Genomic DNA, 13,611 nt, shown 5'->3' on the forward strand with positions numbered 1-13,611 from the left:
CAAGATGGAAAAGATTAACAATGTAAAGTAACATAGAAGAGTAAACCATATTACGACATTCGCCTACTTTGTAATAGTCTTTCTACTGTAGCATTGACATTTCCATAGCACATAATCAAGGCCTGGAGGTTCGCTCCTTGATTTAGAGACCCCATTGACACAAGATGATCAAGTTCGTTACGATACCTTTCTGCAGGAGCTTGGAGGCATTATCTCCAGTGTTATTGGCCATTGATGATATTCATTTGCGACATAAAATTATTCAGAGCATTCTGGGATTCTGTTGAAGGTGTGGCTGGAATAGTACCTTCTGGTGAAACCGGAGCTGGATGCGGGGTAGTTCCTGTGCCTAGGCCACCTAAATTTGGAGATACAGTCTTTAGTTTTTCTAAGCCTTCTTGAATCTGCAGAACGGCTGATAAGCCCTGAGAATTGGTCATTATCCTTTGAATCTTAGGATTTTGCATCTCCTGAAAAAACTGGGGCAGCATGCTAGTATCCTAAAGCTCCAGTTCAGGGTTGCCAGCAAACAGGAAATTACTTCGGATAATCTGTGCAGCCAAGTCAGGATTCCCAGAAAGGAATTGAAACATTGACTGGGTATAGGGAGCAGAAAACATGTTTTCCATCAGTTGTGGATTTTCCCTCACTTGTGTCATCAACGACTGAATACCAGGACTGGACAGCAATGAATTTGCACTTGGGGTCGTTCCAACAGTAGGAGTGGTAGTGGTAGTGGTAGGAGTAGCGTGTGTCTCTTGTGTAGGACACTTAGGTGACCAAGGGTTTGGTATAGGAGCATTAGCCGGTGTATTTCCAGTGCTATCAGTAGTTCCAGTGGAGGCAGCAGTTCTGTCAACAAGACTTGCAAAAAGATTGTCACCAAGTTGACTTTGGGCTGCGTCCATCATTGGCTCTTTGATATCAAGGTAAATCCGAGATAACACATTGAAACCCCCAGGAATAGATTCTAAATTAGACATAGCACGATCTTGATGGCGCATCATCTCCTGAAATATTGCTGGATTTGATGGTAGCTCCATTGTCTGTCACAGAAGTTCTGGATTATCGAAAACAAGGTTCAATTCTGGTTTCCTCTACATTAATTCTTGCATTTGTGGGCTAGATGTCAAAAGTTGTCTCATATATTCTGGATTGCTCATTAGGCTCTAAACCATGGGATTATTCATAACATCTCTCATCAACTGAGGATTTTTTCGAAGCTGTTGTGTCATCTGAGATTGAAAATCGGCAAACTTGGCACCACCGAATCCTAGATTTCTTAAGCATGGAAGTCCGTCAAAGGCACCAAGACCGAAAGGAGTAGAAGACATATCTTGATTAGCTCTGGTAGTATTTGTTGGTCTCTGACCAGAAAACGTACCTGATTCAGCTCCTCCAGTTCCTGCTCTGATCATTAAATGAATTGTGAAACCGTCTTTGATAACCTGTTTTTCCAGTGAGTCCTCATCTTTCAAGATTTTACCAGCAAATATTAAATACAGTTTATCTTCTGAAGAATTGAACTTTGTGGATGCTTCACCATTCACCTGCTTTATGCTGGCATTTTTATCAAACGGAAAGTTATGCTTTTCTTTTCCTGTTTTGATTGTGATGATGATCTTGTCTCCACTCTCAACAAGTTTTACAGTCGATGGCTCTTCAGACATATTTGTAAATATTCTTTTAATATTCAAAAATTTGTTTGCTAAAGTTAAAAATTTGCTTGTCATTTATAACATAGGTAACACTTTCAAGTTTGCTTGAAAGCAAAACATTTTGCTCCTCAGCCCTTAAATAAAAAGTCAGTTTATTCAACATTTTTTTTATGCAATTACTGGTTTTCCTGGCCGCTTCACACCTGCAAGTTTGTGAGTTCCCCTCAGCGATTCTGTTAACTAAAACACAGGGACGCAAAGAAATACTTGCATCGAACAGACTTAAATTATCCCGTTATGTCCAGGGAAGCATTATGTTCTTGTAAAAGATCAAGCCAATACATTTTCCTCGTTATTCAGGCCAAGGAACGGTAAGTTTCCTATATAAGGATTTCGGACAAGACGGTTCTAATAGTGCACTTCTTGTTTTGATCTGACACTATTTTTAGGAGTTATGGGCTATTTACATTTCTTAGTATTGGACGTAATCGTCTCATACGAGGTTGCTAGCTACCGCTTCAACCCGGATGTTGTAAAATTTGTATTATCTGATAGACATTTTGAGATAGACATTTTACACCAAGTAGTCCAAATATCACATAACATGGCTTATGGGATTGAAACAAACCTCCAGAGTCTTGGGGCAAGGTTTGTAAGTTATACCCCAGGGGTATTTAAGGTCTTTATGGAAGGGATGGTTGTTTAATTTTAGATGGGGCTGAATTGGTTGAAAATTAGAATTCTAGTTGCCTTGTAAGAGTCAAAAGTGATGGAGGGCAACTAAGTTCCCCCCCTGAATAATCCTCTTTTTCACCAAACGCGTCTGATTGAAATTGTGAGATACCGATTTTGTTCAAAATAGTTCAAAATACATATAACAATGCCTCTAGGGTTGATGCAATCCCCCCATACCCAGAGGATAGGATTTGTAAGTTATGCCTCGGGGCATATTAGGTTATTATGCAATGGCTGGTCGTATAAACTACAGACGGGGCTAAATTGATTTGAAATTGGAAGTTATAGTGCCCTTTTAAGAGTCAAAAGTAATTTGAGAGCAACCAGGTAGTTTTACGATTGGTAGATTATTTGATTCTATTTTTGATCAATTTTAGCTTAATATAGCTCTTAACTTTTCTTGGATAAACTTATTTTGTGGAAAGTTTTTTAAATTAATGTCAATAAAAAACGAACAGAAATTAATTTTAAAAATTTTTTCCACAAAATAAGTTTGTCAAAGAAAAGTAAAAAGCCCCATTTCACCAAAAATGAGTAGAAATAAATTCAGAATAATTTTCCGAGCTAAAAACTACCACAAATCACCCTCGATAAATAAATTAAAACCAAAACAAACAGAAATTAAAGTAAATAAACGATTCAAGCTCAAAACGAGCAAAAATTAACATGAGTAGGGCTGACAACCCACACGCCTTCTCAAGACTAGATCATAATTTGCACTTTACTGAAAACAAAATACATTTTAAATGTTTTCCCTTTTTTTACTTTAATAAATAGAGAAGCATAAAGACTTAAGGAATAAATATCCGAATATGTATATTAAACCGACATTCCACGGTTGTTTTTTTTTTTTTAGTAACTTAATTGAAAAAAAACTTTTTGCACAAAATAATTTTTTCAAAGATAAGTAAAGAACTCCATTAAACAAAAAATGAGCAAAAAAAAAATAGAATAGTCTACCAAGCGCGAAACTACCACAAATCAGCATCGATAAATAAATGAAACCCAAAACGAACAGAAATTACAAAAAATAACCGAGTCAAACTCAAAACGAGCAGAAATTGACGTAAGTTGGTTGCAAAACCCCTATGCCTTCCCAAGGCCAGAACAAAATTTGCACTCTACTGATAAAAATATAAATGTTTTTACTTTTATAACTTTAACAAATCAAATAATATTAACACTTTGATTACTAAATATCAGTATATGTATATTAAACTGACAATGCACATTCATTTGTATTTTTTCAGCCAAGTACAGATTTTGTTCTGGCCTTGGGAAGGCATAGGGGTTTTGCACCCAACTTATGTTATTTTCTGCTCGTTTTGAGTTTGACTCGGTTATTTATTGTAATTTCTGTTCGTTTTAGGTTCATTTATTTATCGATGCTGATTTGTGGTAGTTTCACGCTTGGTAGATTATTTGATTTTGTTTTTGCTATTTTTCTGTTTAATGGAGTTCTTTACTTTTCTTTGAAAAACTTATTTTGGGGAAAAAGTTTTTTTAATTAATTTCTGTTTGTTTTATATTGACATAGTCTTTTCAGCGAAACAGAAAATAATACTTTAAATCTTTTCGTTTTTTAAGACTTAATAGTTTGGCCTGATATTTGTATGCTGGAAACATTTTCAGCAATTTTTAACAACATACACCCTCTTATAAATCTGGACACAAATAGTACTGTTTAATTTAGTTTCATACCTCCTCTAGTTGACCGAAAATGGAGAACTTGATACCATTCGCAAAAAATCTGTTTACTTTCTTTGATAGCTTAGATACACTTACGGTATTTTGATTTGGTTAAATTTTTAGAGCAGAAGTAGCCCCGAAAGTTTGAACATAATACCCTCAGTCGTTCTTGAGACATTTTTGAGTTGACTTATCGGGAATTATCAGTATCACAGTGCATTCTGATTTAATTTTAAGGAAAAAATTTGTTTTTAAACATAGTGGGTAAATGGGAGGGTGGGAGTGGAAGGGCGACTAGTTGCCCTCCAATCACTTTCGACTATTAAAAAGGGCATCAGCCCTTTCTATTTTCAATCGAATGAGCCCTTTTCGAAGTTCCCACGACAACTCCTTCGATACGACGTGCACTGGTCTAAACAACAACAACAACAAAAAATATCACTAATCACTTTCGACTATTAAAAAGGGTACTAGCCCTTTGAATTCAAATCGAATGAGCCCTTTCTCAAGTTTCTACGACAAAGATTTCAATAAAAACCTTATATGCCCCAAGGGCATAACTCAAAACCCTAGCCCTGAGGGTTGCGGGGGAGTGTCCTCCTCAAAAACATATTTTCTATCTGGAAATCAACTACGCTGAACAAAATGGCTATCTCAAAATTTTGATTGGATGTGTTTGGGGGAATGCCGGGCGTTGGCGGGGGGGGGGCTAGTTGCCCTCCAATCACTATCGACTATTAAAAAGGGTACTAGCCCTTCGAGTTTCCAATCGAATGAGCTTGTTTGGAAGTTTCTACGACAACGCCCTCTATAAAAAACCTTATATACCCCCAGGGCATAACTTAAAACCCTTGCCCTGAGGGTGGTGGGGGAGTGTCCTCCTCAAAAACATATTTCCTATTTGGAAATCAACTACGCTGAACAAAATGGATATCTCAAAATTTTTATTGTATGTGTTTGGGGGAATGATGGGCGTGGGAGGGGAGGGGGCTCTTTGCCCTCCAATCCCTTTCGACTATTAAAAAGGGCACTAGCCCTTTGAAATTCCAATCGAATGAGCTTTTTTTGAAGTCTCTACAACAACACCTTCTATGAATACATTATATGCCCCCAGGGCATAACTTCATACCCTTTCCCTGAGGCTTGTTTGGGGATTGTCATCCTCAAAAACATATTTTATTTGTGGAAATCAACTACGCTGAACAAAATGGCTATCTCAAAATTTTGATTGGATGTGTTTGGGGGAATGATGTGAGTGGGGGGCTAGTTGCCCTCCAATCACTTTCGACCATTAAAAAGGCACTAGCCCTTTGCATTTCCAATCGAATGGGCCTTTTTTGAAGTTTCTACGACAACGCCTTCTATAAAAACCTTATATGCCCCTAGGGCATAACTTATAATCCTTGCCCTGAGGGTTGTGGGGAAGTGTCCTCCTCAAAAATATATTTCTATCTGGAAATATACTACACTGAACAAAGTGGCTATCTCAAAACGTTGATTGCATGTTTTTGGAGGAATGATGGGCGTGGGGGGGGGGGCTAGTTTCCATCCAATAACTTTCGATTATTAAAAAGGGTACTAGCTTTTTGAATTTCCAATCGAATGAGATCTTTTTGAAGTTTCTACGTCAACACCTTCTTTAAAACCTTATATGCCCCCCAGGGCATAACTTAAAACCCTTGCCCTGAGGGCTGTGGTGGAGTGTCCTCCTCAAAAACATATTTTCTATCTGGAAATCAACTACGCTGAAAAAAACTTATAACCCTAGCCCTGAGGGCTGTGGGGGAGTGTCCTCCTCAAAAACATATTTTCTATCTGGAAATCAATTGCGCTGAACAAAATGGTTATCTCAAAATTTTGATTGGATGTGTTTGGGGGATTGACGGGCGTGGGAGGGGGGGCTAGTTGCCCTCCAATCACTATCGACTATTAATATCGACTGAAAAAAATGGCTATTTCAAAATTTTGATTGGATATGTTTGGGGAAATGATGGGCGTGGGTGGGCTAGTTGCCCTCCAATCACTTTCGACTATTAAAAAGGGCACTAGCCGTTTGAATTTCCAATCGAATGAGACTTTTTTGAAGTTTCTACGACAACGCCTTCTATAAAAACATATGCCCCCAGGGCATAACTTAAAACCCTTGTCCTGAGGGTTGTAGGGGAGTATCCTCCTTAAAAACTTATTTTCTATCTGGAAATCAACTACGCAGAAAAACATTCCTATCTCAAAATTTTGATTGGATGTGTTTGAGGGAAGGATGGGAGTGGGGGGGGGGGCTAGTTGCCCTTTGATTTGATGTGTTTGGGGGAATGATAGATGTGGGGGGGGGCTAGTTGCCCTCCAATCACTTTCGACCATTAAAAAGGCACTAGCCCTTTGAATTTCCAATCAAATGAGCCTTTTTTGAAGTTTCTACGACAACGCCTTCTATAAAAACGCCTTCTATAAAAACCTTATATACCCCCAGGGCATAACTTAAAACCCTTGCCCTGAGGGTTGTGGGGGATTGTCCTCCTCAAAAACATAGTTTCTATCTGGAAATCAACAACGCTGAACAAAATGGCTATCTCAAAATTTTGATTGGATGTGTTTGGGGGAATGATGGGCGTGAGGGGGGCTAGTTGCCCTGCAATCACTTTTGACTATTGAAATGGGTACTAGCCCTTCAAATTTCCAATCGAATGAGCCTGTTTTGAAGTTTTTACGGCAACGTCTTCTATCAAAACCTTATATACCCCCAGGGCATGACTTAAAATCCGTGCCCTGAGGGTTGTGGGGGAGTGACCTCCTCAAACACATACTTTCTAGTGGGAAATCAACTACGCTTAACAAAATGACTATCTAAAAATTTTGATTGGATGTATTTGGGGGAATGATAGGCGTGGGGGGAATAGTTGCCCTCCAATCACTTTCTACTATTAAAAAGGGAACTAGAACTCAATTTCCAATCGAATGAGCCCCTTTTGAAGTTTCTACGACGACCCCTTCCATAAAAAGTACCCAGCTCTAAAGGAAAAAAAATAGTACATTGTGCCAACATCGTTCTTATATGCCCTCAGGGCATAACTTAAAACCCTTGCCCTGAGGGTAGTCGGGGAGTGTCCTCCTCAAGAACATATTTTCTATCAGGTAATCATCTACGATGAACAAAATGGCTATCTGAAAATTTTGATTGGTTGTTTTTGGGGGAATAGTGGGCGTGGGCGGGGTGGGGCTAGTTGCCCTCCAATCACTTTCGACTATTAAAAAGGGCACTAGCCCTATGCATTTCCAATCGAGTCAGCTTTTTTGAAGTTTCTACGACAACGCCTTATATAAAAACCTTATATGCCACCAGGGCATAACTTAAAACCCTTGCCCTGAGGGTAGTGGGGGAGTGTCCTCCTAAACAACATATTTTATGTCTGGACATAAACTACGCTAAACACAATGGCCGCCTCCAAATGTTTATTTAATGTGTTTGGGGGAATGATGGCCATGGAGGGGGCTAGTTGCCCTCCAATCACTTTCGACTAATAAAAAGGGTACTAGTCCTTCGAATTTCCCATCGAATCGTAATTTTTTGAAATTTCTATTAAAACACCGTATATGAGAACCTTTAAGTCTCCCAATGCTTTACTTAACACTCGGGTCCTGTAGGCTTTGGGGGAGTGCCCTCCTCAAAAAGATATTGCCTCATTGCAAATCAACTCCACGAGACAGAATGGCCATCTAACTTTTTTGAGTGAAGAGGCTTTGGAAACTGATGGGTGTGGGGGGGGGGGGGCTAGTTACACTCCAAAACTTTTCTAATATTAAAAATGGCACTAGAACTCTCAATTTCCAATCGAATGAGCCCCTTTTGAAGTCTCTAAGACGACCCCTTCCATGTGAAGTGCCCTGTTCTAAAGTAAAAACAATAATATATGGTACATTGTGCCAACATTGTTCTTATATGCCCTCAGGGCATAACTTAAAATCCTTGCCCCGAGGGTTGTGGGGCGTGTCCTCCTCAAAAAGATATTTTCAATCTGGAAATCAACTACGCTGAACAAAATGGCTATCTCAAAATTTTGATTGGATGTGTTTAGGGGAATGATGGGCGTGGGGAGGGGGGGCTAGTTGCCCTCCAATCACTTTCGACTATTAAAAAGGGCCCTAGCCCCCCCCCCCAATTTACAGTCGAATAAGCCCTTTTCGAAGTTTCTACGACAACTCCTTTGATACAAAGTGCCTGTCGAAGAAAGAAGAAAAAAAAACACATTGTGGCCAAATCGTTCTTTACTTTGGCAGCACTAGCGCGCTGCCTATGAATACAAATTATTTTCTGGTCTTAAGAAGACATGGGGGTGGTCAGCCCTACTCCTTTTAATTTTTACTCCTTTTTGAGTTTGACTAGGTTATCTATAGTAATTTCTCTTCGTTTTTGGGTTTCATTTATTTATTTATGGTGATTTGTGGTAGTTTTACACTTGGAAGATAAGAAAAACAAACTCGTAGAATTTGACAAAGCTTTCGTCCGTAAAAACTTAAACAATATGAATGTGTTGGATCCAACTATCCTTTCAAAGGAAAGCTAAACCTTCTTAAACTTTTTGGTGCCATATGTTTTTAGCTTAATTTTGATGATTTTTCGCCCACATTTTTTTTTCTTCTTCGTTTTCTGGACTCGGCAAAAACTACTGCCGAAAATTGAAGTTCCCTACCAACAGAGCAGATACTCCCTACCAGCTTGAATCATCAAACTACAATCTATTAACCTATCAAGTTATATTACAAATCTTATTATAAAAAGCACTACGTCCTATTTTTTTCGATGATATCTTTTTCCATTCAAAAAATTATGTTTGATGTGTACCTATCCTCTCATTTTTCCATTACTCCATTCCTGTTCTATTTGCAGATGTAGAGGGTGTATTCATATCCACTCCACTTTCAAACGTTTTAACTGAAGAACATCTAATTTGAAACCGACAAATTATAAAGAGTAAAAAACCTTAATTTTGAATTAAAATATTGACCTGAGCAACTACTGTGAAATAAATATAAAATACTTTCGCAAATTTGCGGTTTAACTAGGTTCGCTTATCGTCTTGATGATAACGCTCTGGGGTCTATATATGATATGGTGCGAAATCGGAAGTTTCAAGACAGCATATTTGCATAAAAGCTAATGAGGAATATATCAGGAAGTGTAATAGACCACTATCTTGCGTTTTTTTTTTTATTATTTGCCTGCAAGATTTATTCGATTGAATCATAAATCTACATGCTATATCGTGAAAATCACTAGATTTTGGAAAAATCAGTATAAAACACAAGCCAGAAAAAAATCACGGTAAATTTCTGCTTTAGCCAATTTTGGCTATCTGGGAATGGTGTTAAGTTAGAAATATGAAAATTTCAGGGATGGGTCTATAGGTTAAAGTATGTCTGGGAAGGTATTTTGAAGTATTTAATTCCACTCCTTCTCCCTCTAGAGAGTCCTGACCTTTGATGACCTTTCAAAATCTGTGTGTTATAAAAGTGAAACCTTGCAAAATAGATCTTCTGCTTAAATGATGTACAACAAAATTGTTATCAGCTTCACAACTTTACTCAATACCATTTTATAAGGTTTTGACGATATGCAAATACATTTCCTAAATTAAAAAAAAAAACATTAATATGGCTTAAAATTCTACTCATATAACAGGAATTGCATTTTCAGAACTAAAGCCAGAGCGAAAGAAACTGATTACTGAAAATTAAGGTAAAATGTTGTTTTGTCAAAATTTCAGGACCCTCTAGAGGGAAGAGGAGTGGAAGTAGGTACTTCAAAATACCTTCCCGACATACTTTAGTCTGTAGACCCATCCTTGAAAGTTTCATTTTCCTAACCTAACCCCTTTCCAAGATAGCCAAAAGTAGTTAAAGTAGAATTTTACCAAAATCACTAGGCAACATAACAAATAAGACCCGGTGCTAGCAATAGTAGGGATGCATAAAACATAAATCTCAGCATCTTTCATATCCTGTTTTTATCGATGCAGTTTGCAGAAGTCCCAACATTTTTAAGTCGTCTTCATAGTTAAATAGATAAGAATATAAACTTTAACAAAAAAAAACAGCAAGAATGGCAGCTCGGGCAGGCTTGGGGAAAAAACGATTAAGGGTCGAGGAAGGGTTTTAGAATCATTTTAGACGATGGTCCCTATCTATAAAAAGCGTACTTTTGTGTCCAAACTTTTTCATAGCTATAAAAACCTATCAAATATCTTCTGATGAAGTTTCGGAGTGCCTTTTAAGGAGAGTTCGTCCCTATCTCCATTTTTATACGATTGAGGAGTACGCATCGTATACTTAGATTCCAGAAGCCTTTGTTAATATTTAAAATAAAATTAATAGAGTCAATCCTAGGACTTGCTTCACTTTTCTGAAAAGGCTAGCTAGCCTATCTGCTGTGGTGGCGAGTAAAATTGTGAGTTGTAGAGGGTAGGAAATAAACCATAGGGAAAATTTAGCAACAAAACCATAGGTCCTTCTTTTTCTAAACTTTTTACAATTGATATTATGTTGAAAAGCTTTCTATCTAAAACCAGTACGCTAGTCTGCCTCAGGCAAGCTTCCATGTAATTCAGATTTTAATATTATTGAAAACAAGAATCAAATAGTGAAAGACACAACTAATTACAAGAAAAAAAAATCTAAAAGCTTACCCTTCCGAATTCCTTTTTAAAAGCTTGATATATTTCTTGTCGCTGACGATTGGAGCGTTTTGTGATAATATCCAAAATGGTGGCCTCATCAGTACCCCATCCTTTCATAGCTTTTCTCAGAGCTTGTGCATCAGCGAGTGGGTCGAAGTTTGGTGCATCAAATACCGTTGGCAAAAGCTGTGGAAGATATTCTTGGAGATTAGTGCGGGGAGACTGAGAAAAAAGGTTGTTTGCATGCTTAGCGGACGACACAATAGGCACATGAGCAATGGGAGAGGGCTCCACCGGTAGCTCTTGAATAATATTTTCTTTGGCAGTATATGCTTCAAACCCAACAGGGGGACTGGATATATTGTTACTAGTGGAAATTCTAGTTGTTTCTGATTTTGTAAACCATTCATGTCCAGTTGTACGAGTTGTGTAAGAATGAAAAGCAGACTGTTTTGAGTAAGTACCAGGACTTGAAGCTAATTTTTCGAAAAAACGAACCTTTTCTTCGACAACACTGTCATCACCTCTCATAGATGCAGCGGCATGCTTGGTATCGGGTGAAACTTTAGCCTAATTAAAACACAAACATTAGAACATAAAAGTCATGCCGGGTCAAAATCAACGTTAAACATGCATGCAAACAGTAACTTATTCTACAAACTATTTACACAAACAGCAAGCTCTATCTATAGAGTTAGCAATTTCAGGTCTTGGGGTCTGGTTTTACAACTAATTTCATCCAAAATCATTAGATTTCTTTGTACTTGTGTCTTATAGCCACCACACTCGAGTTCTACATCCATTGACGCATTGTGGAACCAGTTTCTTTCTATAGTTTCTTTCACCTGCAGTTTATATAATTAGCAGTAAGTTTACCGCAGATGATTTCTGGCTTTTCATTCTCGGTGCGAACAAAAAGCTCCTCCCACTTATTTGTGCACTTATGGATTAGTGTGTTTGCGTCAATCAATGAGAAATGGTTAGAAAGTGCATTATTCGTAATTGCGAGAGCAGAAAAAAACTTGGTGAGCCGGCCAAGTGGTTTACAACTGTCCCATCTCACAGGTATGACTTAATTTATATACAAATTATGACAATATATTATTTATATACAGTGGACTCAGCTGACTGGCCTATGTAGGATTTTATAAAAAAGGGGGCGGGGGGTGGATGAAATTTGTGAAAATAAGGAATTTTTTTTCTTCTAATAACTGGTGGAATAGGTGTGATGGTTTCAGGGGCGGATCCAGGATTTTTAGGGGGGGCCAAAAATAGGTTGATCCGATAAACTTATGTTAGGAGCAAGTTTGATTAATGCCACACTACTTTAGACTACTTTAGGGGGGTCCCCCTCGCCCCCCCTCGGCCTCTGGATGGTTTATCATTTTTTTTTCACGTCGTGATATTTATTTTCTCTGATTGTAGTCCCTGTGATACTTTAAAATTCTAGTTACCTGTTTTGGCGGAGAGCCGAGATAAGACTAGTTTCGTTTTCAATCAATGTTTTCGTATGAAATGGGAAGACCTTTCCTGAACTTTAAATAATAAACACCTCTGTTTGAAAATCTTTGCACTTTGTGAATTTAGATAGCGATAAGGGTTCGTGATTGAGACCAATTTTAGGACTTGGGTTCTAACGACTTCGAAACCTACTTGTAATTCCTATAAACATCTGAACTAATTTTATATATATATATATATATATATATATATATATATATATATATATATATATATATATATATATATATATAGTATATACATATATATATATATATATATATATATATATATATATATATATATATATATATATATACACATATATATATATATATATATATATATATATATATATATATATATATATATATATATATATATATATATATATATATATATATATATATATATATATATATATATACATATATATATATATATATATATATATATATATATATATATATATATATACATATATATATATATATATATATATATATATATATATATATATATATATATATATATATATATATATATATATATATATATATATATATATATATATATATATTTATATCGGCACGTACAAACAGCTCCTCTCATTTGATCTGCAATCAGCGGTCCAATTACCCTGGAACACGTATTTTGGCAGAAACTTTCTCAAAATGTCTTTGAAACCAACTTGAGACTTCGAAACCTATTTTTAATTCCTAAAAACATCTAATCATAACATTGCACTACTAATTACCGATTTTCATTTGTGTATTGGAATAAATTAATTTAAAATTGGTTTGTTCAAAATTAGTGCTCCAACGTTGAAGCCATGTTTCGAGTTCAAGAAAGATCTGACATGTCTACCCGTGAAAAGATCTAATGCCGCTTATGTTTATAGGTTCTCTGGAGCACTTGCACCTCGGTCCGGGTTTTTATAATGGGTGAGATAGGGAAAGATCATACTGCTAATTATATAAACTGTGCTTTCACCTTAGCGTGAGACAATACAAACGTATGTGACAGAATAGATGGGAAATATATAATTAGGGCTATATGTTTGCAAATTAGGCGGGAAGGGGGGGCAAAGTATTTCAGTGTGTAGTTAGAAAACAATTCTTACTTCTTAATATGCAGAATAATACACATTTTGCAGGCAGACCCGCTATACTTTACCCCCCCCACCCTTATGTGCAAATATGTAGCCCAAATTTGTTTCTAAAGTATTATATTTTTATTATACTTAGGGTATATTTCATTAGGATTAACCTAACTTCACTTCTTGAGTGTGGTGGCTATAAGACACAATCACTATTTTTCCAAACCAGCTTTAAACCCTGCCAACAATCCCTATAGTT

The 13,611-nt window shown here is 36.8% G+C and overlaps 1 protein-coding gene and 1 pseudogene across 6 annotated transcripts in view; both read right to left on the reverse strand.

Moving 5' to 3' along the window:
* AnxB10 (Annexin B10) overlaps positions 1–13,611 on the reverse strand; it is a 73,194-nt gene that overhangs the window by 31,636 nt on the left and 27,947 nt on the right. For 4 of the 6 annotated variants that reach the window (XM_089095363.1, XM_089095149.1, XM_089095100.1 and 1 more), the window contains exon 2: positions 10,763–11,323. In XM_089095363.1, coding sequence (XP_088951489.1) covers positions 10,763–11,323 — 561 coding nt within the window. The remainder of the gene's footprint in view (positions 1–10,762; positions 11,324–13,611) is intronic. The other 2 variants (XM_089095212.1, XM_089095292.1) reach the window with 2 other exon arrangements.
* LOC148956115 (ubiquilin-1 pseudogene) lies at positions 51–1,670 on the reverse strand (annotated as a pseudogene).

The sequence above is a fragment of the Artemia sp. Qi Xiang Cuo genome, chromosome 1 (genome assembly GCF_049724085.1).
Source record: "Artemia sp. Qi Xiang Cuo chromosome 1, ASM4972408v1, whole genome shotgun sequence".
NCBI classification, from domain to species: Eukaryota; Metazoa; Arthropoda; class Branchiopoda; order Anostraca; family Artemiidae; genus Artemia; species Artemia sp. Qi Xiang Cuo.